The sequence below is a fragment of the Larus michahellis genome, chromosome 7 (assembly GCF_964199755.1).
Source record: "Larus michahellis chromosome 7, bLarMic1.1, whole genome shotgun sequence".
Classification (NCBI taxonomy): Eukaryota; Metazoa; Chordata; class Aves; order Charadriiformes; family Laridae; genus Larus; species Larus michahellis.
The window spans coordinates 20,996,790-21,023,538 of NC_133902.1; the positions used below are offsets into that span (position 1 = coordinate 20,996,790).

General features: G+C 43.4%; 1 protein-coding gene across 17 annotated transcripts in view; it reads right to left on the reverse strand.

Moving 5' to 3' along the window:
• The window catches only part of UNC80 (unc-80 homolog, NALCN channel complex subunit), a 127,607-nt gene that overhangs the window by 72,878 nt on the left and 27,980 nt on the right, over positions 1 to 26,749 (reverse strand). For 6 of the 17 annotated variants that reach the window (XM_074595108.1, XM_074595118.1, XM_074595117.1 and 3 more), the window contains exons 12-23: positions 25,502 to 25,770; positions 24,497 to 24,865; positions 23,557 to 23,703; positions 21,472 to 21,619; positions 19,414 to 19,562; positions 17,408 to 17,574; positions 16,606 to 16,707; positions 15,074 to 15,288; positions 14,437 to 14,543; positions 13,768 to 13,927; positions 8,951 to 9,123; positions 2,718 to 2,930 (exon numbers count right to left, since the gene is read on the reverse strand). In XM_074595108.1, coding sequence (XP_074451209.1) covers positions 2,718 to 2,930; positions 8,951 to 9,123; positions 13,768 to 13,927; positions 14,437 to 14,543; positions 15,074 to 15,288; positions 16,606 to 16,707; positions 17,408 to 17,574; positions 19,414 to 19,562; positions 21,472 to 21,619; positions 23,557 to 23,703; positions 24,497 to 24,865; positions 25,502 to 25,770 — 2,219 coding nt within the window. Of the gene's footprint in view, positions 1 to 2,717; positions 2,954 to 8,950; positions 9,124 to 13,767; positions 13,928 to 14,436; positions 14,544 to 15,073; positions 15,289 to 16,605; positions 16,708 to 17,407; positions 17,575 to 19,413; positions 19,563 to 21,471; positions 21,620 to 23,556; positions 23,704 to 24,496; positions 24,866 to 25,501; positions 25,771 to 26,749 lie in introns of all 17 variants that reach the window. The other 11 variants (XM_074595115.1, XM_074595114.1, XM_074595109.1 and 8 more) reach the window with 8 other exon arrangements.

A 26,749-nucleotide genomic window follows, 5' to 3' on the forward strand; every position in this document is an offset into this window, starting at 1 on the left:
AATTTGCAAACAGTGTCAAATTTCAGGATGAAAAAATTTTGCAGATTCGGTTAAATAACAAACAAAAATTATAACTCCCCAAACCAGCACGTGATGGGCAGGAGGAGATTAGGTCATTATTTTGTATGAATTACTTCCACTTTTCTTTCTCCCCTTGGTACCTGTGTGACAGAATTTTGCTACGTCTGAGAATACCAAGAATATTTAAGAAACTGTTTAAGAAATTATCCTGTGACTTAGGAATCCAGTAACAGTCCCTGTTTCCTCCATAAAACTGTTGAATACCCATGGGAAAGCCTGCTTCTGTCTTTAAAGCAGACTGCCTGATGCACTTTCCAAAAATGAGCTGACAACGTGCATACAAGAGCTGGGAAGGTGCATGGGTACCGGTGTAGAGGGGATCCATGTAGAGAAGACAGACAGATTTCCACTGAATACTGATAAATTCTCCAGAAAGGCATTGATCATTTATTCGCGGCTGTTTGCCAGCACCATTATTAGCATGTAAACAGCCCTCCTGGCGCTGTCAGCAAAGCTACAGATGAGGGTGTGTTAGAGAGAAGAATGTTCTCCTGCTAAGACACTTTAGAGCTGTTAAGGATTTTCTTCATTTTCTTTGCTGCAGATAAATGAAGAGAACACAGACAAGTATATAGAACTTTATCCTGTGATGTCATCACTTTGCAAGGCAGGAAATGTGTGTAATTACTGAGTTCTCATCAGCACCTGCTATTTTGGGATAGTTTCAGAGAAAGATACCACAGAGGATTTCTGAATCTTCTAGTAGTCATCACTTATGGTCACGCCAGCACTGCGTAATTTTCCTGTGTCGGCTGAAGTGAAGCAGAAATAGATGAAGAGTCACAAACAGGTATCAGTATGGCTCTTCTTCCTTGCTACTAAGCAGTTCCTGTGAAATCCAGCAACAATCAAGAGGGTAGACTCTACTAGATGAAGGGAATGAGGTGGTATTGTTGTGGTGTGCAAACTGATGCGAACAGTTGCTAATCTCAGCTGCACGTTGCTAAATAAACTCCACATCTCTCACAATTTTTTTCCCCTTTCATGTTTCAGGCATTTAAAGGAAGAAATGTTCTGCTTTCCTCTCCACAAAGAAGTAATTTATCACACGTTATTTATGCTGTGTTGTCCACCCTAATATTAAAGTAATCATACATATTCCCACAGCATGCTAAATAACGAGCGCTGAATTCCTAAAATGTATTTTCTGCATAAGTTATCCTTTGTTTTCCGAGCAAACAGAGAGCATGCCACACTTTAAAAGAAAATGCCTCTGAACAGAAGAAGCCAAAGGAAGTGACAGACTAGCCTGATCGGAACAGATTTAACATTGTATTATCTAAAATGACAGCATAACAAGTGATATTGCACAAACAGATGGATAGTCCTGACTGTCAGCAAAGCAGGCAAAAATACAAGGACTACGTAATCCTATGTTCTCCACTTGGAAAGATTCCTCAAAGCGCTTAGGCAAAGGTGGTGACCTCATGGAATACAGAAGCAAATACATTCACACTATGGACTTTTTCAAGGAACTCTGGTATGTGTGCTGTTATTAAGCTAGTCGCCTGTGTTTGAGACGTAAAAGAGGAGGGTGCCCTGGTGGCATTCCCTGAATTAGCTTCAGAAATGGAAGGAGGAGAGCTGCCAAGAGACAAAGGCTGGGTGCTCGAACCCCAGCTAGGTTCTTCCCCCGGGCTGTGCGCGGTGCTGGGAACATACTGACATGGCCAGCACTAACCCAAGGTTCCCTGCAGTGTGCTCCACTGAGAAGTGTGTGTTGGTTTAACCTGGGAGAATATGGGTCAGCAAGGCTTTTTTGGCATGGATTATGTAGGTACCCCAAGACTGCAGAATACAGTTTTCAAATTCCCCTGAGCCTTGGATTCTGTCTTTTTTTTTGTTTATCATGATGCTGACTGTGAAAATCTCTGGTTTTGTGAAAAGAGGTGAGAAGCACAAAGCTCACTTCCAGATACACATACGTAACAGGTATCATAGAGGTCAAAGGAACTTCTCCCACTGTTTTGAGTTGTGTGAAATGACTTGCAATAAGCGTCAGACCTTCAACGGGTATACCCTGGTGGGCTTCCAAAGAAATTGCCAGCGGCACTGACAGGGCCAGACAGGGCAATTGCCTAGTTCACGTGTTGTAGGAGAACACAGTCAAATAAAACTTGAAGGACCCAAGCTCAAAGCAGAGACAGTTCTTTAGATGACATGTAGTAGCCCCATAGAGTTCCTTGCCAAAGGATGATGAGCGATAACAGTTTGTACGGGTGCAGAGACTGAACAAGTACATCAAGGAGAAAACCACTACTAAATATACAGCACCACTTATAGCTCAAGCAGCCCTCAGCTAAAAATATTTGGAGGCTAGAAAAAAGCAAGTGGTATCACACCCCCTACTCTTACTCTTCCTTAGGCATTCACATATGACAAGTGCTGGAAAGAGGAGAGTGGACCAAATGCATCCTCAGAGGGAACACGGCATGGGGAGAGGGGGAAGGGGACACTTACATCCTAACAATGTCCATTCCTGTTAGGACAAGAGCTGATCCTGGCAAGTGAAGTGCAAGTTGCAACTGAAGCTTATGAGTCCCCATTTTACTGTAACTGAAATTCTACATAGGATCCAATTACCTTTACATTTTGGTATAATTTTCAACGTAAGTAGAAGAGAAATAAACACTTACATCTCCCCACTGGTAGAAGAGTTTAGCTGCATTCCACTGCAGCTTCTGGTTCCTTTTGTTGCCCACGATAGGAGAACGCCCACGGGACAGCCCTTTCTTGGTAATGTTCACATGGTGGCCCTTCATCCACTCGGGCCAGTTGCCACGATTACAGCGGTGAACGAAGCGCGCACACTCGAGGAACAGGGCTGCTCTCGCCACGACGGGAGCTTCCTGAAAGGTTTGCAGAAAATCACCTTAAATACAAATACATTGGAAAAACTCTCTAAACATCAGAGGGTTTTTTGCTTTAGTCAATTGTTTCACAAGTTTGACATGGAGCCACACAGACTGAGAAATCTCTCCACCAGAGCCTGAAACCAGGACCTCTGCCTTGAGTCACACCTCTTCAGCTAATAAAGCCAAGGCTTGTAACCACTGAACAGTTATGCTTAGTCCAGCCACTAGAGGGGAAGGAAGAGCCACATTATAAACTTATAAACAACCTTGTTTCAGTACCCCTCTGTAATCTTTTCTTTCAGAACCCACGTAGCTGCCAAAAAGCAGAAGCGTGTGTCTGATGCTTTTACTAGAGGAATGAGTCAAGTTTTCTTTTCACCTTCACCAGTAAGGCTGCAAATATTGCAAGCGCACATAGCAGCTTGGCCACATGAACCCCAGCATTTGTCATGCTAAATTCTGCTTGCACGTCCTGGGGGTGGAAGCATGAATGGAGGTTTGCTGAAACTATGAAGAATGCTATTTTGCACTTATAACAAGCAGATACGAAGAGCGAAATCCATTACTGGCATAGGTCAACAAAATTTCACTCGCCTAACTTCAATTGCCTTAGCAAGTATCAGATAATTTAGTACTGAAATTTAACATCAGGCAGTCGAGTTTCAAAGTGACAGCCTTGACTATATCCCAGGGGAAAATCCTTCTGCCCCCAGCTTGGAAGAGCACTTTTCTTTAATGGGAAAAATTATATTGAGTCTATTTCAGTTTGTATTAAACGGCCCAGCACGATCCATGTTAGACCAATAAAGAGTGCTTCTGAAACTCTCAAATATGTTCAAAACAGACACTGTAATTTGTTTCCTAACAGGTAGCTTAGACTCAGGAAGGAGCTTTCTTCCCAGTAGTCTACAGCTCTGCAAAAATGACATCTTTACAGACATGGAAAGTGACTAAAGGCAAATGGTTCTCCTCATTTCCATTTAATTTCCCCCTCTCTCTTCCTGCAATTTTCACCAGCAAAAATCCCTGTGGCCAGCAGGTTATAAAACTAACAGTACAACAATGTTCACAATTCACAAGCTGGCTTTGAAAGTTTCCCTAACAGGGATTTCACAGAGCACAAACCTGTGTATTCCACACATTTAGATGCTGACAGCTTTAATGAGAGAATTTAAACAGATTAATATCTACTTATAAGGGGAGGTTCCTCATCTGTGGTCCACAAACAACGCATGGGCCTTGAGACCATGGAAGATGGTCTGCAGTTGGTCTGCTGAACATTATTAAATGATGCCTCCAACAGTGCCTTCATCAAAAGCTGAAAGAAAGAAATCTTGGACCAATGCTCCAAAAGTTTGGGAGTTGATTTAAGAAATTCCTTACTGCAGCTAAACTTACAGCCGGAAATTACTACCAACAGGACTGAAAAAAAGTCATGCCATTTAGGGGACTGGCAAAAAAAAGGGGGGGGGGGCAGGGGGGAAGGTTATGTTTTGTCTACATAAACAAGAAAACCTATGTTAATCGCTTCCTGACACAACATCCCGTTGCAGCTTTTTGCTATTTTATTCAAATGCTGGAAGAAAATAGCAATCTTCTAGCAATTCTCTTCAATGAGGAGAACGTTAAATCTGGCCCAACGTTCTGATGAGGAAGGCAGAAATCTGAATTCATTGACAACCAGAAGCAAAACTAGCATCTAGCACACCTGGAAAAACCATGGCAGATTGCTTGTTGCTGACACGCAACATGGAACACAGAATAGGTGCGGATTTTATTCTTTTACTCTCACCAAGTAAAACCTTAACCAGACCTGGAGACATACATGAAAAGATGAAGCCCCAGCCTTAGCCTCTTGTTTTAGTTCACCACGGGTGAAGTCACAATTTCTGAGCATATAGGAATCTTGTAAAGATATGTGTGGTAAACACCATGGAAGCACCCAACTACAGGAACTAAACTAGGATGTGTAGGATGGGGGGTGGAGAGGAGGAGGCGTGTGTCCTGGAGCAGGAGTTCCAAATTAAAAATCACTGGAAAGACCTCCTGCGTGAAGGAGGACTTTCTGAACATCACGGGGCACAAGCTCCCTGTGATTGCTTACCTGAGGCTCAGAGAAACCTGAAGCAGCAGCAAGAGAAAGATGAAGATGTGACAGAATGGACAGGGATGGACTCACACCACAGAGAAACACATCACAAATGGAGAGAAATGAATCAGGCAGGCGATGCATAGCTGAAAAGAACACAAGTTACCATGGTCACTGTCAAAGCTTAACACGGCAGCAATACTCTCACAAGCCTGCCCGTGCCTATATAAATTGACATGAACAAGAATCCACCATTTTCTTAACAAAATTTCAAGTACTCCCATTGGAGCTTTTCAATAGATACCCTGATTTTACTAGTAACAGCAAAAGCAATGACCTGGGTGGAATGCAGCAAATACAGAATAGATTTGGAATTTTACAGCATCACATTACTGTTCAAGTACAGCTGATTCTGCAGAGTTTTATATTGCAGAGCATTTAGGTCCAGTTTTGTTTTCAAGGACTATGAATTTTATAAGACTAATCAACTAGTGGTAATTCTCTTGTGCCCTTTCTTGTACTCTCTGAGGCACTTGGAGCAAACATTCATTTCCACTGGTTTCTTCAAGAAGAAAAAAAATAAAAAAGAAGAGCAAAATAGCAACAATCTGCGTTTAGAGTAAATAAAGTAAGTTCAAGTACTGTCAAAAGACGCTGACTGGACAGCTCTGCTTTGTCGAGCCACAAGTTAAGTCTGGCATGAGAAGTAGCTTAGCAGGCATGTGAAGACAGGTAGCAAGTAAATTATTAACCAACATCTAGGAGAATTGCCTCAAAAATGTTAGTTCAAATCTCTCTGATTATATCTAAAAATGGTCTAGTACAATCCACGACACAACTCTCTGTTTCTGTTCCCAGTCGTCTATTCTGGAGACCTGTTTGGAGCAATCTGTGATTTCCTTCCAGGTCATATGCCCTCCTATGGACAAATATTTCTCCTATGGAAACAGCCCCAAGGGAACAACAGAGCCTGCCTAAGCCCCCTGGTGACAGGCAGTCAGGATGCCGGCAGGTATTCTTGCAGTTTGGACTTTGCTTCTGTTCCCCCGATACTTGGTAGGTCCTCTTAAACACAACCCTGCCATAAAGCAGTGCCATTATGGCATTTCAACACAGACAGGGACTCGCACTTCTTATTGGAGAAGGAAAATGGTGACAGGCGTCACACATTGCTAAGCTGATCACAGGAAAGCTTGTATTTACCCACCTGAGTCATTTACACTGGTCTAATTAGGACAGCTTAGGTAACGTCTTTATACAATGCTAGAGAGTGGTCTATTGGAATTCTCTGCAGAAACTTGACTACAGCCTGCAATACCATATAAGGAATGGAATATGCCTTCCGACCTCCAAGGTTTCTTGGAAAGGGAAAGAAAATCAATTTTATTATTGCCAAGTCTGGATTTAAGCTGATGACATAGGGATGAAACTGCCTGTAACACACGATCAGTTGTCATTGAATGTTTGCAAAGCCACAAATTGTTTGCAGTTTTACAGAATTCAGTCAAGGATGGATGCTGCTTCTGGGAAATATGTTAACTACATAGTTTCTAAACCTAAGGCAACACTCAATTTAATATATAAATAAATCATTACCTCCGTAAGGAGGCAGCCTTTGTTTCATTGTTCTAATTCCTTTAAATCACTGTGGCAAACGTGTATAAACATCCAGGCTGATCAAAGATCTTGAAGTCGGTATAAGAATGGAATTTCAAAAATTTGCATGAAAAACCATGCTGAAAAAGTTCATGAAAGAACTGAAACTGAAGCTGTTTGCCTTTCAATTTTTAAAGGTTGCCATAGCAACTAGGCTGGATAAAATGACTTAAGAAGCGTTTTATTTGCATCAAACCTGATTCAAATTTTACTTCAGAAGCCTGAAAACGGGAGTTAAAAACCCAGAATGTTTTCTGTTGTGCGTGCTCTATTGATGTAACATGGGGGAATTTTCCATACATTGCCATTAAGCAATACAGTGAGAAGACAACCTGCCATCTTTTGAAACCCGCAGTGTATGTGCCTGCTCAGCCTCCACGTATCTCCAATACTTTGTGGACAAGATACCAGCTGAGCAGGTACTTGTAACGAGTCTCCCAAGTCTGTAATTAGAACAAGGCTTTTTTCATCTTTAGCTGCAGACCTTCTAGAAATTCTGATACCAAAGCCTTCTGCGTCATTGAGTGGAAAGGAAAGAGTCTCAAACGCTTTTGTAAAAGCCAGCTCTGGAAGTCAGAACAGACATCTTCAATCAGTTCACTCTGACCAGTAGTTTTCAGTTGACCTCACACACGGGCAGAGTAAGTTGGTCTGTGGCTTAATCATGTGGCAAATATAAAAAATAAATAATACATTTACAGGCACGAGGGACATGAACTGCCAAACCCCTGTGTCACCGTCTGATTTATTAGCACACCGAGTAGCACATCCCCAGAAGGACCTTAGCGACTTAATGGACAGCAACGAGCTCCTCCCTGCCCACTCACCTTGCATTCCGTGTCAGTTTAGAACTCGCAGTGGGGTGGCAGCCTGGCAGCCTTGAAGAATGAAGTTGTGTTTGTGCAGCACAGCCAGCAGGAGTGACTATCTCCCCAAGCCACCTTCTGAGCTCACCGCAACCCTGACTGGTAGGAATCACTTCTGATTGTGAGAGCATGAGACAGGCTGCTTCCACAGCTTCCAGCCAGAGGGCCAACAGTCTCCAACAGGAAGAGTGGGAACTGATGAAGAAAACACCTGTCTATTGGAAGACGGACAGGGACCAGTCCAAATAGTAGAGCTAGATGTGAACTGGGAGCAACAGCAACTTTGGGCCAATACTAATGCAGACTTGCTTGAACCTGCAGCCGAAGGATGCAAAGTGAAGAAGAACGTATAGAGGCATGGTGCACAGAGTGTATCACCCCTACAACTACGGAGCAGACAAGGCAGCACATCTCAGGGCACAGCACCAGCAGAGTGGGAGAGTCCATGAGCCTGGCATCTCCAGCAGCAAGCAAAAAAATGGAATATGAGCACAAATGGCACGTCAGTCAAAGAGGCAAGAGGTGGGGAGTGGGAAGACAAAGGGATAGAGAGGATGTGGATGCTCGGAGAGCAGTGGCTTTCAATCTTTTTCTGTTTGCAGACGTGCAAACACTTATGGAAAGAAGTAGAAGAGCACTGTGCAGAGAAGTTACTAATAATTCTCTGGCTTTTCATAGCTGTCTTTGTCACTCTCTTGTGCTTGTCACATAAGCGCCTCACAGAGCCCCACCGGCCCATGAACCACAGGCTGAAGGCCACTGCTTTAGAAATGGGACTGTTAAAAAAAAACAGCAGCTGCAAGGAAAAGAAGGAAGGAGATCTAGAAGAGACACTCATTGTCAGGAAGGAGGGACTGAATTGTGTCACTTCTGTGATTTGTATCTGCAAATTAGCAATATCTGCATTTAAAAGCATGCACACTCTCACACTCTGACATTTCGAGTTTACTTTCGCTGACTGGCTCTGGTGACTAATAATTCAGCATTGCCTAATGTATTTATAACTCTGTCAGAACCCCTGAGTGGAACTACTGTGCCTCTCCAGGTAGTTATCCAGTCTTCAATGCTTATTCTGTAGGCTATTATTGACACTAGGAGCAGAAGCAGAATGGCTGTGAGCAAAATTTGAAGTCTGACGATGAAAGTTTTGCACCGGCAATGACCTAGTTATGGGGAGCCTTAGAATAAAAAAATAAAAAAATAAAAAATCCATTTTGTCTGCATACACTCATCCAGCCACAGATGCTAAAACTCCACCTAGTAACAGCACCACCAGCTGGCACTGCTGTGATGCTTTACCTGCTTTCTGTGTGGGCGTGTGCAGCATTAGTGAACCACAATGGACCACCGCGTATGCACGTGCTCTCACTCAGCAGGTAAAAATACACCAACAAATGACTTACAAGATCCAGGGCTGCTGCCAAAATGGAGGCATCGGGGATAGTGCCCGGTTCACAGCAGTTCAGGAGAAACTGAAAGCGCTTCATGCCTTGGCGGATTGCTCCCAGGTTCACAACGTTCTTGGATTTTCCTCCTTCTTGGTTGGAGGTCAAGTGATCATCAAAGCTATGGCAACCTAAAGAGGCAGAGAGTACAGAGGGGATGCAGGGAGGGGCAGGGGGATGGGAACACAGTCTCTCACCAATAAAAAAAGCGGCACAAAACCCCTGATGAATACGGTCTTGTCTAAATCCCTTCCTCACCCTGATGTGCTATCTTGAAGATAATAGAGGCATCTTTACAATATTCATGACTTCCATGAAATAGGTGTACAGCGAGCCAGATTCTGGTCTTGGTCATACTAATGTCTGCCCAAACAATTCCACTGTACTCAGTGTGGAAGCCCAGGATCTACCCCAATATAAGTGAACCACGACATGGCCCTTCCTCCCCACCTCTTTAACACAGAACGTCATGATTACTGTCCATTTTTCCTGAATATTCTCTCACCTTACCTCTCCATTGCCTCTAAGTTTACCTGAAAGTGGAGCATGTGCAAACCTTATTCCTCATGTATGGATTTAGTAACATGTCTACTAGGGTAAAACAACCAGTAAAATCAAGTACTGTCTTTTTTTTTAGGCATACGTGTTCTGCAATTGCCATAACACCCAAAGGTGAACTCCTAGGTATCATCATCATTCCAGCCTCTCTCCCTTGAAGTGTCTTGCACTCTTTGGGGTGGAAAGCTCCTTAATAAGAGTTCCTTTTAAAAATAAAGCTAGCAACCCTCTTCAGGGGTTCTTTCAAGCATGATTTTAAACTCCATGTATAGAGTTCACATGATAAATCAACTAATTCCATTGCCGATTGGAATGAACACTTCCGAATGCAGAAGATCATTACGCAGTTGGTACCCAGAGCTGAGAGAGTGGCAGAAAGATACAGATGAAGAAAGTTGTTTCAAGGGCACGGTGGCTGGTCAAAACAAGAAGAGTCAGCTTCTGGATTTTTGGTCTTAAAATACTCTCCCTGATTACATGTGAAAGTACAAATGTTTATAGAATACTGAAGGATAGAGCACTGAAGAAGAGAACACCGAGTGGAAAATTCAAGATTGGCTTTAAACATGGATTTGAAAGACGTCAGCTGTACAGGACTTTGTGACTTCTCCTTCCTTAGGAAGGAAGGATGGCTGAAAACTCAAAGTCCCTTTGAGATTGCACTCCCCACAATTACTTGGAAAGCACTTATGTACCACAAACAATAGTCACAACAGAAAATGACAATGTAGATCTTCACTTTCCCCCTGAAGACAGAGGTATATCAATCAAATTTCAAGAGACTTCTTTATCACATCTGTGGCTTTTCTCTCTCCAGTGAAGTTGTACATAATTTTCCAGTAAACAAAATGTTCCTATGTTGGGAAATATTTCCTCAAAACGGAACAAACAACAAACAAATAAAGTAGAAAGAACAGGTAGGACACTCACATAAATGAGCAGGCACAAATACCCTTTTCTTCTAACTCCTCCTGTTCCCTCACAGCCTGTAGCATGCTGTCTGAGCCTCCCTGCTACGGCTGTGGTAACGCTAACTCATTTGAGGTATAAACCTATTCAGGGCCCTGTTAGGGCTGTGCCTGTATGAGACAAAGAACAGAAACTTGACTTTCTGATACAGAAAAGCCTGCCTAAGACATCTCCCTAACCCTCACTATCAAGATCTAGCAGAGGCTTTGTCCATCTGGGCTCAGCGGTGCTACCTACAGTCTATCACTACAGCCCTTTGCAGTCCCAGCCTTGCACTTTGTTGAAGCTTTGCACGAGAATCCTTCAGGAGCAGCTGATGACTGTCCTCCACTAGGCCCATCCTGGAGCAGCCTTGCTGTAAGCAGGGGAGCCCTCACTGGCTCAGCGTTACTGTCACTCAGCCCTGCAGAAAATCTCACCCAGTGAGCAGAGATCATTTCCTAACACAGGAGGACACTGGGTGGCCACGCTCCCACCCAAACGCGAGATCGGGCCTCGATGCAAGCATGTGCTGTGGTTCACTGTGCTGTATGCCTTGAGCACCCTGGCAACTTCTATGGTCACTCACAATGTCTTCAGTATGGGCCTGAAGGAACGTTAAGGGTCTCATGTAAACATATTCTAGATATGCTGTGTTCTTAGTATAGGTAACAAGATCATTAAAAGAAACATTTTGTTATGCATAAATGTGCATATAATTTTGTGTATATATATGTATACATATGCACACATACAGATATACACACACACACATATGCTTACACACATATCCAGTGGTCTAGATGATATATCACAATGAAGATTACAATTCATAAATGATGTGACAAGTTATTCTACTTTTTTTTTTTTTTTTTACTGTAATGTATTTCTCCTCTCTCCATTTTCTTTTAAATTTCACCTACTATGTTAAAAAACCCAAAAACACAAGAGGAAATACCACATGGAAAAAGCATGAGCAAAGTAATGGCACAACATCATGAATGACAAGAATGGGAAGGCAGAAAGAGGTTCCTAAACAATGCTTTAGCGTCAGACCTTGAGGGATCTAACAGTGTGCCCATCCACCTTCAACAGGCTTTTATTCTCTTCTCCATAAGCGCATAAAACCTGCCAATCTTTATGGAAGATACTGAAGCACTGGAAATTTGAGGGCCCTTTGTAACATCGCTGTTCTACTGTGCTATAAACTGTCCCACCCTGGCAAGGCCTCACATCAGTGTCACTACGCACACAGACATACAGACACACACAGGCACGTACAGCTACTCTAATACTTTGGCTAATGGTACGTGGCTTTCATGGCATACCAGAGACCCTCGTGGACATGGTGATACAACTTCCTTAACTGTCACACTTTGCCTTATAAACTTTAAGTACCCTCCCTTTGCTTCAGTTAGTGGTCAGGCAACAGTCCAACCCTCCCCATCAACATCACTGGACAATTTGCTTGTTTCTCATACTAACGTGCAAGGGGGTCTGTCGTGTTTAACCTGTTGCATCACTTTTACTGTGGTATTTCTAACACATGCATATATCAAAACCAAGCATGTGTCATGTACATTTCTTCTCTCACGTGCATGTAAAAGGCATTTCAAGTTCTCTTCATTAATTACATAAATTCTAATGTTACTCACAGAAGGCTAAAGTATGGACAACACTTCCAAAGCTCAAAAAGCTAATACTAACGTATCATCCGAGTCTTGTATAGACTTAAGCTGTGGCACACATACTGAACAGGGCTTTTGACGCTCACAGGGCCAAGACTAAATCTGTGCCGTTAAATCAAGAATATGGGCACTCTAGGCAGAAGCAAACTCAGTGGCATAAAACCAGCATTAGCGAGATGAAAAAGAAATTATTTCCTACAAGAAAATATGAAGGACATCTCACATGAGCACTGTATAAACAGTTGTGGCAGTCTGTAAAGATCTCACTGCCCCTCAGTTGTTTGTTCCCAGTAAAAGCTGGGAGAAAATATGCTGGAACTATTTCACATCTACTTCGGCACAAAGCCGTGGATGAAGAAAACAATGCAGTTCCTTCCACGGTGGGGGTATTCACCTTCAGCTACCAAGCTGCAATAAGCTGCTGGGCTGACGCATTCTCCTTCTAAAGGAACGATACTTTTCACCTAGGAGCTAGTTGAAAACCACCAGTAGTGTTTCTGCAGTGGTAGGATGATGACCAGTTTACACTGGGGAAATACACTCATACTTTGCTAGTATCACTTGCCTGAACAATGCCTTACACGCATTACGCTGAAGGTCTGGGACAGATGATGCTGAAATACATACAATGCAGTGTGAAAGTTTAATGTCAGAAAATAAAAAACAGAATGCCAGAGAATGTAACACACTGTAAAGCTACAGAAATAATGGTGAAAAAAAAATCTACTCCTTTTAGTGTGTTTTTGGGAGTTGGCTTGGGTTTTCTTGAAAAAACAGTAACAGAACTTCAAGATACAAGGTTGTCTCCTTGACAACAAGGATGAGCTCTGAGCTGAGGACATGAGCATGCGAATGACTGCATGACATTTTAAAACAGAATGTATCATGACCTTGTATTATTCATAAAGGCACTTTTCAAACATTGCTGATTTTGAAAATGCATTGCAATTGAATATACTTTTGTGGAAAGGAAAAGTAGTGTTGTTGCTATTAGGTTGTGTGCTAAGAAAAAGGGACAGCATCCCTAACGAATGGTATGCAGACACTAGACATGCAAACACAGAAGAAAAGAGATAATTATAACAAGGTTTGTACAGGGTTTTCCATTTCATCAGTGCTGATCTTTGCTGAAACTGTCAAATGGTCACAAATTGGAAAAAAAAACCACAAATAAAAAAAACTGATGGAACACCCATTGTTATATTAGGCAATGAAAGATTTACACACCTAATTTTGAACTGAGTAAGAGTGCTTTGAAGCAAGCATTAATTTTTCAAGTGTCTTGATCAAATTCAATTTGATTTGAAAAGCCCAAATGTTGTATTTGCATAATTTATTAGGACAGTCTTCATTTTTTTAAAAATCAACTTTACTAGAGTTTTTTTCTAAATCAAAACAAAAGAAAGAAGGAAGGGAAAGAAAACAGTTACCAAGACTAAAAAGTTGGAGAAGGTTAGAATGGATACAAAAATTATGGAGAAAGCAGGAAAAAAGGAAAAGGGTTAAAATACAGAAAGGAAGAGATTTAAAAGAAAAAACTCAAAAGAAAGAAAAAAGGAGACGAGAACCCTGATTTCTAACCATCTTTTTCTTCTGTGTGATGAAGCTTGGATGGGTGTCTTCGGCAGGTGCGCCATTTACCAAGACGCTTGAAGAAATTCTCCTCTTCATCTCGCCCGTTGTCCAGGCCACCTCCTGGCCCCCCTCCTTCCGACAGCTTCACCGCGCTGGTAAACTTCACCTGTGCAAAGACAGAGGGCCAGGTCAGGCTGCGCTACACCACTATCTCTTGGTCTTCCTTGCTTAAACATACAGCAGCTACAGAAGGGCTGTAGCACAGTGGATCACCATAGCAACACAAGTGGGTCTGCACAGACTGACGTCCGCTGAAGCACTTCATCTTTTAAGCTTTCTGCTTAAAAGGTTGGTCTTTCACAAGAGGCTCTAAAGGCACAGAGAAGGAAGGATAAGCGTGACCAACAGTTAAACCTTAAGTGCGTTGACAGAGCCTGCGTTTCTCTCTCAGTGAGCCAAGGCAGGCTGACCAGTACAGTGTAGGTTTAACCTGGTCTTCACTGTGAGCTGCAAAAGTCCAGCATCAGATTTTCATGGCACATGACACATGAAGACTTCTGTGACTGAGTCTCCTTGGCTGCAAGGTCCATTTTGAGTAGAAAGTTTCCTTGGACAGCTAAAACCAGACAGATCCTGTCCTTCCAAACTCTCTGCAATCCCGCCTGACACATTTACCTTGGAACTCTGCCTGATGAAAGACAGACGGTCAACAGAGCTGATATCTAGGAGATCTTCCACCCCGTCAGCCAGGCCGGAGAGGGAGGAGCGCTTCAGCCAGTTCCCTGTTGCAGAATAAGCCACTCAGGACAATTCTGAAAATGCTTCCAAGCAGAATCTATTTATCAGCAATTGCAGCGTATCTCTCCAAAGCGGCCGTGCCAGCGAATGGGAAAATGGGAGGAAAGCGGAAAGAACCTTTTCATGTTCCATGCATTAACTACCATGTAAGGCCAGGTCTTGGGACTTGTAAAGGATATATTCTTTGTCTATCAAACGCTATTTAGAATATTTATCTTCTACAGAGAGGAACAATGTTCATTGAGATTAAGGTACTAGCCTACTACTTTGGAGACCCGGATTCAATATTCTATTTTTCCACAGATATTCTCTGTTACCTTTGGCAAATTGCTTACAGTTCCCTTTGCCTCAGCTCCCCACCTGTAAAATGGGGAGAGCAGCTTTTCCCAGCTTCCCTTGGGAGAACACACATTATACTTGGACAATAAGGAGCTGTGTTGCAATATTTCTTAAGACAGATATATCTCTGCACATGCAATATATATATAGAGAGAGAGAATAGGAAGAGACATACATTTACCTATGGGGAGTTTGAGTTTCTTTCGAAGGGAGATTCGTCGGGAACGGGAGCGGGAGCGCCTGTCTGTGGTGGTCCCAGAGTGAGCAGTAGTGCACTCGGATGTGTCCTGCTCAGATTGGCTACTGGTATCACTCGCTGCACTCTGCGACTTGAACATCTTTCGCCAGAAATCCTTGCGGCCCAGAACAGCCCCTTGGATTTGCTCGTCACTGTAAGAAAAGGGATGCAGAGCGTGAACTGCATTTCAGTGAAGTTTGGATGCTCATAGGAATGAGGCCCCCCCCTCCTGACCTCTCTATTCTTTGAGGTTTTTTCATTTTGAATTCCAAACGTACTCTTCTCAGTGGGACATAAACAAGTTTGACAACATGCTCTATATTGTTCAAGGCACAAAATAACCACCTTTTCTACCTGGAGGAGCTTGTCTACTGAAGAGGTCATTCCAATTTTTAGTTCCTACACATGAAAAATAAATCATCTTACTTAGGTCAAAATGACCCATATTGATAAGACTACACTGGTGCTTTCTACAAGCATGTGTACTGGAGAGCTTTTGCATATCATGATAACCATTTGTGAACCTGCTGGAGTCACAGTTCTCATTAAGGTATCGGAATGGGGACAGTCTATTTTGCTATACTCTTGAGATCTCCCACTGTGGCTGGGCAGGGCTCAGAGCAGAACAGCTTGCCGCAATTCTGCAGAGCAGTAAAGGGATTTGTGTTATCCTTGCAGCCTCAGCAACAGTGAGACTTTGCAGGCTCAGTTAGCAGCAGAATACCTAATACAGAGCTCTGGGCCCTTGCGCAAGCAGTGTCTTCATACAGTGCGTCTCAAAGCACTTTAACAAGACAGACAGGTATTCAGAGGTACAGAGAGGTTAAATGACTTGTCCACAGTTACTTAGGGACCGGTGGCCATTTATAAAAAGAATTTTCTAAAATTCGTAAGAGTATTGATTAAATTTACTTCAATATTAAATGGCAGAATTCTTTGGACAACAGAGGCTTCAAATGCGCAATGCCTAACAGCAGGTTGATTTCCTCATTAAGAAAACGGCTAGAGCACCTGTGCTGATAAGGGAAATGCAACAATCTTTGGAGACTACGTGGCCAAGATAGGTCAGAAATGGGCTGGATCTTGGGAGGCAGTAAAGGCTTAATGACCCTTAGCAACAACTTGGAAGTTGAAAATTAACAGAATCATCCCTTAGAAGTACAAACAAAGCATGGAGAACAGCTGTGATGACATCTCTGAGGAATTAACACTGTATTCATGGCTACGGTAGAATGCGGTATTGACAAATCTACCACATTGTCATTTGAAACTCATTGGTGGTTTCCCATCAAAATCAGGGCAGCATTGAAAATAGGCATTACCTGGATGTTACCAGCAGTTCCTGAACAGACGCTCAATGCATTGTTGTTCCAAAGAAATAAGTCCTTGCTGTCCAGCCCATTTGTACTAACCCCAGAAGGAAGCTGCCGGCAATAAATAATGCATGAAACAATTCAATATTTACTTACTGTTCTGGAGTTTGCATTGGGCGGCTTGAGATATAACTACGGCATTCATCAGGGGCAGCTGATGCCGGGCCTTTGTCAATGACAATGCTTCCTGCCTCGGATCTATACGGACAATATAAATCATCAGCTAATGGGAACGGGTGGCCCATTTCATGGTCATCACATAGCTACGTGACACGGACACCAGCACTGCTGAGCAACAAAGGACCTTTAGAGAGATACCCTCTCTTTAGCAACTTACTGCCTCTCTATATATCATTCATGAAAAAGGTGTCAGCTCTTAGAACCAAAGCCAAGGGTTTTAGAGGAGTTTTTGAACATTCTTAATCCTTCTTCCCAACATTTTAATATGACAAGCCTCAAAGCCCCAGAGAAAATTTATTTTTTATAAAGAAGCACGTCAGGATTAGATTTCTTCTGGGACTTGCTTTGCATACCAGAGTTTACCTGTCAGATAAACAACGCTGAGGACGTGACACATATTAGAAGCTATGTCCCCGCGGTGTTTTGGGACTGACACTATGCTTCTTACTTCTCTTAGCCTTTCCTCCTCCCAGTACTGTTCTCTTAGGCCTCTTGTAGGAGAGGGTTAGTACTTTTTGCTGCAAATCTATTACTGTCTCAGTTCATTAAATTTTAAAGGAGACTGCTGCCACAGTACAATTCTGCACATCAGGAACTCACATATGCTATCAAGATAAAACACACAAGCCCCTGGACCTTCTACATTTGTGTTCAGTGCCATGTAGTCACATAGCCCTGTGCAAGTCAGTCATTTGCTTTCTCCCTCCTAGAAACCCACCTTTTGCTCCCAGAAGGTTTTGGCTCTTGCTCCATTTCCTCTGTTTTTTTTCCAGGTATTAACTTTTCAGTGCTGTCTAAGAGGGCACTGAGCGCCACTCTCCGAAAGACATTCCCATGAGCCTCCTTGATAAACTGGACCAGCTGTCGGATATCGCAGTACAAACCCTGAGTAGCAAGACATCATGAAAATGAAAGACTTCAGACAGCAGTTTGTGAAGAAGTGGTGAGAATCAATAGTTTCTAAGGTACTTCAGCAGGCCATTACTTCCTCCAGCTGTTGTCTGATATACCCTCCACATACAGGGTTTGTGTTTTCTGTCTGGGATCAAAAGCTGGAAACTCCATTTACTGCACTCGGAAGCAGCAGACAATGAGGAACATTATTGTTACGGAACATGCTCTGCAATGGGCTAAAGCAGATGTAGAGGTATCAGAGGCTAAAACAGCTGCAAGATGAGGGAGCTGCAAAGATGATGTAAAGCCTGTTTTATCCGATTTGTCTAGCCCATAATCTTAAAAGGCAAGAAAAAGCTAAATGAAGGGGTAGAGGGGAAAGTAAAGTGAAAAAAAAATTGCATGTTTTGTTTCAAAACCAGTGGGTGTCTTGGGATTTTTCTTAATAATTTTAGAGTTTTACATCATGGGAAGAGAGAGGAATGAGTCACTTATTCGCCAACCTACTCCTACACTCAAGGCTCTTTTTAGTTCTGAACATTCATACACATCTGTGATGTGACAAATCACCTCTATATCTGAGGGCAAGGGGTTGGAGAGAACAGTTTTACAGGACCTGATTTTTGATCTGAAATTTTCTGAAAGATCTCAGATTATTCTGAAAATTCCCAGCTAGGAACTGCACAGACAGCTTTCAACAACAAGCCCCCAAACAAACAAACACTTGGATGTGTATGCTGATTATGGCTCTTTTTCATGAGATATTAAGCACAAGATTGACTTTAAAGAGTGATGCAAGAACAGGAAATCCTCAATATATACTCTGTGTACTATGTTCTCCATATAGACACACTAAAAGGTGCTGTGCTTAAAGACAAGTTTCACCTTGCACACTAGCTAAAATAGGGTCCAGAAAGACATACAATTTATAAGGAAAATTTCCACTTGGTGATCCTAGTCTAGGTCCAACAATGGCGTATTTTCTTCTGCATCCCACCACCTAATCTCCACTGAGAAACACTCCAAAGGAGGAATATCTATAAGAACAAGAGGACTTGGATGTAGGCAGACTACTCTGCTGGTTTAAGATATTAGTGTGTTTTCCTTCTCCCTTTCCCTTCCCCTCACAGGCAATTGCTGTCCCTTTAGCTGGACTTTAATGCTGCTACAGTCTGCTGTAAGGACAGAGCACAAGAGTGCTTCTTGCTTGCTTCCATGAAAAATCCTAATTTCTGATAATAAAAGAGGTGGTTTGCGATTAGCTGCTAGATTCTGCCCCAGTTTGGAAGAAAAGAGCTCTTGTCATCCATCCTACTGACTGTACTGGGGAGGCAACACATAGGCAGCAACCAGCAGCACTTTATTTTCCTCCAATTGTTGGCAAATTGAATGTTTGTCTAAACCTTGGGAAGACCTACCAAATTGCTATTTGGCAACTCACATACTCTGCCACTGGTGGGCCATGTCCTTAACCAAGTAAACTGTCTCTCACTTTGCTGAAAGTTGATTTATTCTGTCTGTGGTCTTGATCATTAATCCCTTGCTCCAGACCATGCTACTAATCCATTTGGAAAAAACCAAAACCAACACAGACGCTGCTTGAACAAAGAAGAAAATGCAATTCAGAGTGCACAACTTTTATGCTGGCTAAGTCCCCAGGCTCCAAGGCAGGCATGAAAGTAAGGCATCACGTTTCCATCATGTTCCAACTGTGACTGCATAGCTTGCTATGCTCGTGGGATTTGGCTAAACTGAATTCTTCACTGTAAAGCCTCACTAGTGACACCCAAGTGAAAAAGTAACTTTGTTAACATGAAATCAAGTGCTTACCAGGTTTTCCGGGCTGTGCAGCTCGTGTGTAGTGGAAGCACAGCGAGTGATCAATGACTTGAACATGGCACTCACAATAATACCTTCTACGCTCTGGGCTGTAGACTTGTTGTCCACTGTGGTGAAGTTATTCCCAAATCCAGCCTTGTCTGTGAAATTCAAGGACAAGCAAGCCCCCTTGTTAGGAACGGTTTAAAAAAGATGGCTTAAAGACACATGTAAAGGGATTCAGATACATGAGACAAGGGTAAGGCCCCGCCTAATATCCTATGCTCAGTTCTCGCAATCCCACCCCACAAAACTAAACAGAAGAGAAGGGTAAAATAAACGAGAAGGGTGAAGTCTTCCCAGAAACAGCTGTAGTATGAAAAGATCAGGACCACTCTGGCTTCCTTTTATCCACATCTCTCACTTACAGATGTACAGAATAAGGCATACAATTTAACAATACCTCTGGCTTTTTCTAAACTGTTCTAAAGGACAAGATGTGTTTGATTAAGCTGAAAAGTGACAACATTCATGAAAAGAAAATCTTCTTAACTACAGGAATGCTGTTCTTGCAAGGTGCACAAGGAGACCAAGCTCTCAGAAAGAGTCAAAAAAGAATTACACATTTATATGAATAACAAGAATTGTCCCAGTTTCATTAGGTGAAAGTAAAGACTTTCAAAAGCTGCATGAGATGCCATGCTTCAAAGCACGAGCCAGTCAATAATTGATGAATGCTTGGGGAAACTTCCTATCAGCATCTTCTTTACAAAAGTCTGCTCTATAATTTTTTGATGCTTTCTCTGAAATGCCTGAGATCAGAGGTAGGCTAATGGACTAGTCAGACTCCCCGAGTGCTTCAGAGCAGCTGTTCTTACTCTGTGAACAATCCTTTCTAACTGTTCTTGCATGCAGTGACCAAGCATAAATGTTTGGTCATCCTAATTGCACCTGTGTCATGGTTTCAGCTGGGATGGGGCTGACTTTCTTGCTAGCAGCTGGTGTAGTGCTGTGGTTTGGATTTGGCATGAGAACAGTGTTGGTAGCACGCTGGTGTTTCTGGTTGTTGCTAAGCAGTCAAAGCCCTTTCTGCTGCTCAGGCTGCCCGCCAGCAAGGGCTGGGTTGCACAAGAATTTGGGAGGGGACACAGCCGGGACAGCTGACCCCAACTGACTAAAGGGCCATTCCATGCTGTATGGCACCATGCTCAGTATATAAAGCTGGGGGAAGGAGGAGAAAGGGAGGGACATTCAGAATTTTGGCATTTCCTTTCCCAAGTAACCACTACACTTGATGGAGCTCTGCTTTCCTGGGGATGGCTGAACACCTGCCTGCTGATGGGAAGTAGTGAATGAATTCCTTGTTTTGCTTTGGTTGTTTGCGCAGCTTTTGATTTACTTATTAAACTGTCTTTATCTCAACCCATGAGCTTTCTCACTGTTACTCTTCGGATTCTCTCCCCCATCCCAACTGGGAGGAGCGAGAGAGTGGCTGTGTGGTCCTAGTTGATGGTTGGGGTTAAACCACAACAACCTGGAATAATTTTCCTAACTTAAAAAAAACCCAACAAACGTACAAATATACACATAGACACACATGTTTGTAACTGCAGGCACACACATCTGTTTGTTCACGTTCTTATTTATTCAATTTGTTCTTGCTATTTACTGCCTCATCTGAGGCACCACAGAGGGTTTTAATGCTCAATTATATCTCCATTCAGAATAAACCCTGGATCAAACAGGCCATTCCAGCTGGTGCCTGGTCATGTCATGAAGCAGAAAACTTCCTGCCTGAGGCATAGTCGAATGAAAACATTTTCTTTGAAGAGCCATGAACAACAGATAGGATGAAACAAGAAAGAGGCCTGTTCAGGTGCACTGGGTGATCCAAGATCACTAGGTGAGATCTCTGGGTGGTCAAATCAGAAGAGATACAACTCCCCTGACCTGCACTGACTGAGGATATGGTCTGTATATGCTGAGGATAGCAATTCACATTTTTTTTCTTTTTTAAAAGTACAGTTTAGGAATATTTAAGTGAGAATTTCTGATGACAGCTATACTTACTGTCAGTGACTGGCTCCATGCAGAATCCCAGCAAAGCATGCAGGAAATCCACCACATTATTGAGAGAATCCCTGTTCACGTAATCCCTCATAGTCTGCCGGAACTGCATCTTATCCAGTTTGTACAGCTTTGTGAGGCAGTTCTGAGCCTGCAACGATATCCACCAAATCACATCACATCACATCAAAGTATGTTTGAGTTTTGCGAATAGGAGCAGCGTATTTTTTTACTCTTGCTTAGACAGGGCTCTGCTGTCCCGTCTAAAGTAACGCCCCCTACAGGACCAGAAGGTTCTGGTGCTGTAACAGAAGACAGGTTCACCTCTGAAGCAAACAAGAAGTTCATCACAAGGAGACAGTGCTGAAGGCACCAACAAGGCACCAGTACGGGTGCCACTGTTTGGAGGTGGTGGTGAAGTCACTGCCAGCCATGTCTCAAGGCCTCTCCTCCTCTTCCCCACCCCAAGGTAAAATCTCACTGAATACGAATGAAGTAGGATTGTACCAGCTCAGTCAAGGCTTATTGCCTTGCTGAACCAGGTTCTTAGCCTCAGGCATCTGATTTTTAGGCTCTGTCTCAGACCCAACCCATTTGATGCACCTGTACCCAGTGACCAGTTTATATCATGCAAAACATTAGCTTTTTATTTAAAAGCTATTATTTGTCAACTTCTTATCACAGAAGTATCCATCCTTCTGGGACCCCATGCAGGCTGGAATTAGAGAATCCGAATTATGAGCTCTATGGGAAACATGGACTCTCCTGCTACCTACAATAGGGCGCTTAACTTTCCAGTAAACTCAGACATGTGATTGTCCATGCAGTCAACACAAATGGTGCATGCAAAGCAGTTTGGCCAGACAAACGGACAGGAAATGCAACAGACTTAGACGTGTAGGAAAATCTCTTTCCATAAAGACCTCAATTCAATGAGTCTGATATGAACTTTGGCTCCGAGAGAGCTATTCCTTTATGCATAGGCCTAGATGTTTTGCTGGCTCAGCTCCAACACGACATAAAAGCCTAACTGACATTTAATGAATATGGTGTATGTTCAACCAGTGCTCCGTGCAGAACCCTTCTACTGTTGCCACCGGGACTCTCTTAACCCATCTTGTCCCACTGTGTCCAGAACTAACATAACTGCTGCAGTCTCCTCAGCACCCTCTAGCTAACAGAACGCTGCATGATACAGAGGCAGCCAATCCATCTCTGAGCCACCTAGCTCAGATCCCAGAACCAAATTATAGCTCTGTTGGCATGGCTCAGCCTAACCAAAGCCATGGAGAAGCACTTGGCTCCCACCCACGCTGTGGATGGGCACAGTGTAAATTCTCATTACAGCCATCAAAAATGCACCCTGCCACAAGCACGTAAGGCAAGGAAGAGGTACGTGCTGGAAAAAGCCTTTAAAAGGCTCCCATTTGGCAGGCATTGGACTGATCTCAGGGAGTCAAACTCTTCTGGATTAAGTCAGGTGTCTGGGCTACGTCCTGGGCACTTCCCCTCACTTCAACGTGGGCAGAACTAAAAATGTAAGGAGTGAACAGTGACCATCCACCCTGCACTTCAACAGGGCAAGAGTCTTCTTCTTCCTTGCAGCACACTAACAGACCTGCAAGCACAGTGCACTCCAACTATCAGGAGCTGAAGGAGCAGCCCAGCAGCAACCAGTCATAATCACTATTAGGAAAGGTGAACATAACTACACCTTAGACTTCTGGATTCAGATACGCAACCCAAGATAGCTGCACCTCTGTTGGGGTACCGTCAGTGTGAAAAATTCCTTACACCAGCTCACACAGGGAATGTGCACCCACATACTTGTCCCATCCCAGACAACCTATCCATTGGGGTGCTCAGAAGCACCCCGGACTCGGGTGTGCTCTTAGCAAGCCCCAGTGCCTGGAAGGTAACATGACAGCCGAAAATCTGCTATGGGCTGCAGCACAGTCCGTGAGCTGGGGCAAAGAGCAACACATTTACTGCCAATACAGAGAAAGCTACAGAGGGGGCAGACAGCGATCTCAGCAGCTGATGTCAAAAGTACAAGGGGGACACTTTAATGAGCTTTAGTTCTCTTACATTCTCCCGGAATACCTGGTGTCTCAGGCGATCTCCGGAGAGCCCTCGGTGTCCTTCTCCACAACCATAGGCACAACCCAGGGACTTCACAATTTTAATCAGCATTGTGAGTGCCAGCCTATGGGTGCTGACAGATGGGCCTTCATCCTGAGAGTGACAGAGGGAAAGACAGTGTGAAACCCTGGCACAACCACTGGCATTTTGTTAGCATTTTACTTTTAACACATTGCTGTCCATTTCTCCTCTCAGATACTCCATTACTGAGTTTTTATTCTTGAAATCTTTACTCCAATTATTTTTCAAGTTTAGGGACCAGCCCTCTCCCTTTCAGCTCCCCTCAAAAAGTTGTGCTATAAATGCAAAGCCCCCTGCATGCTGCTATGAATACCATGCGGCACTTCAAAAAAATTCCCCTGAAAAACAGAGAGCTGGCTTGCTTGAGCAGAAAAACAAGCATCTTCATAAAATGCCATAAGCATTATGGTACTATGAATTGCAACTTTGCAGGTCAGCAACACCATCTCTTGGCCAATTCTGATACCAATACTGAAAAATTCATGATTTCTGGCCGTCAAAGAAAACAAACTCTGCTCACGCACTGGATTCTTTTTTTTCCCTATAAGCTATGAATAATAAACCTGGGGAAAAAAAAATCATTGCGATTGAGGGTTTCAGGCACTTTAACAAAATATTGAAAATGTCCATGCAAGGCTCACAAACTCGGCTTTTGGCAGCTGCTTTGCTGGAGTAGTTACAGTGCTTGAATTCCTGTGTTTCTTTGGTGGAACCCCAAGTGAGCACCAGCACAAAATAAATTAATTTCTGATTGTGGAACAACAAAAGGCGGGAAAACAGAAGGGCAGCTGCATACACACGCATACTCAATCTTAACAGATCTTGCATTACATTCAGGAATTGTATAAAGGGAAGCAAGACAAACCTGTTCTTGTTTCTTGTCATTCTTCTCATATGGCCCTCCTCCTCCTCCACCACCGCCATCACTTCCACCTCCACCTCCTCCACCACTTCCACCACCTCCTTCTTCTCCTCCATCTCCAGCTCCACTTACTGGGGGAGGCCCAAATCCACAAGCTGAACCCGCAGAAGCAGCCCCTTTGAGCTGGAAGGATCCTTCACTTGGTCTCTTTTCAGGGGCCTCGTTTTCTTTGTTCTCACTCTTCCTCCGAACCTTCTCTACACAGGGTACCACACCAAGCTGAAGTAAGCACTCCACAATGTTCAGTGCCACATCACAAATCCGGGAACTGATGTCATGGTTCAGGACCAAGTAAACAGCCTTCAGGACCACCTGGGAGATTCAAAGATCACATACAAAGTCAGACTTATTTTCTCTCCTAGTACTACTTAGTGCCCGGAAATTCTAGTCACAGACCAGAGACTCATTATAGCAGACACAGTACAAACTCAGGATGAAGTACACACAACTCTCAACCCCAAGAGCCTACAATCTAGGTGTCAGACAAGAAACCACAGGCTGGGCACAGTCAGGCAGAAAAGGAAACCATGAGATGACATCGGTGAGCCTGAGAACACTGCTTCAGTGCACCAGGAGCTGTCAAGTCATTAAAAGGAATGCAGAAAAGGTGAGTTTTAAGGTGCCATTAGAAGAAAGGTGCTATTCAGTTTTATGCTACTTTATAGGGAACTTGGTGCATGCCCCAGGAACACAGCCATTAAATAATATCGCTTAAGATTTGATGTGTGCATTCCACATGCACATGCGCTCCTTGCAAGGAGTAATAGGAGTTGCAGTATCTCAGAGGAGACTTTTATGATATGCACAAGTGTATCTGACTGACCTTTAGGTACTGCTGAGAGAAGTCATATAAAGAGGTGGAGGAAAAGCCCATCAAAACCCTGATCTCAATGGTACAGCTATATTGACAGAAGAGGGACCTGGCTTTCCTCATTCCTTGCCAATTACCGAGAGATCCAGCATGCCGTTCTTGTGGACAAAGTTGTTGGTTCCATCAATGTGATCCGTATCCTCCAAGCAACTGTAATTGATGCAGGAGTCTGTCAGGCTGCGTGGGAGGTTGGCACACGCGAGCGGCTCGTGGGGCATCTCAGGGATAGGCACCTGGTTGCAAAGCTTCCTCATGTGCTCACTGAAGAAATCGGCGTAGCCCACATTGAATGAGGCCAGGGTAGTGTTGAAGGTGGCCACAGTGATGGTGGAGATCTGGGACCGCACTGCAGGGAGGAAAATGGCTACCTGTAAATTTCCATCTCTAGATTTATGAAATGGCAAACTGAGTCTGTCCTTGTTTACACGACTGGAGCAGCTCTGAATGCAGCTTGTAATGATGAAAGACAAGACAGGTTCCTGATTCCTATCATGGGTACAGGGATGAAAGCATAGATTCGTTCCTTCCTTTAAGCCAGTGTAAATTAGAACAACCCCAAGCTTGCTCTAGCAGTACAGTTCCATGGCAGCTTAAGTTGATCTCAAGCAACTGGACAGGTAAGTAATCAGGGACCTCAGCCAGTCTAAATCTAATCCAAAACGGGGAATTAGATTTTGGCTAGCTTTTCTCCCTGTATTGGTACGGTGCCTGGTCTTAAAAACAGCACTGCCCCTGCAAGGGAAAGAGGAAGGACTCTGCAACCGGATGCAGGAATGAAGGTAGGGTAACAGCAGCACCAATCTGGATCTGCTTTCTAAGTCATGCTAGTTTGAAATATTTCATCACACCAGTTGAAAAAAATGGAGCAGCGTGTTCCTAACAGTACCTGTGACAGTCTAAACCATCTGCAAAATGCAAAGCTGACTGATGAGAAAGGCAATGTGGTGTCTAAGTTCACAGTGCTCAGAGACGGGACCTCATGACATAGCCAAGCCTAACTTTAAATTGGTTAGCTCAGGTAGTGACAGCATTTTGGCCACACAGGCCAATTTTTGTCAAGGATTCACCACGATTTTACAACTCATGCTGAACTCCAGGTCACGATGTTAATGATTTCCCACACTTAGTGCTTTGTAAGTAGGTTTGTACACCCTGTAGTGCAGAAAGACCATATGTGTCCTACAGCAGTGACTGGACCACCTTCTGCCAGATGGTACAGTAATATGGGTAAGAAATAACAAAAAACCTCTACCTAAGGCTATTTAATGTGTTCGAATGAATAAAATAACATACATCTAATAAGAATCTTCAAGCACTGACTCAGC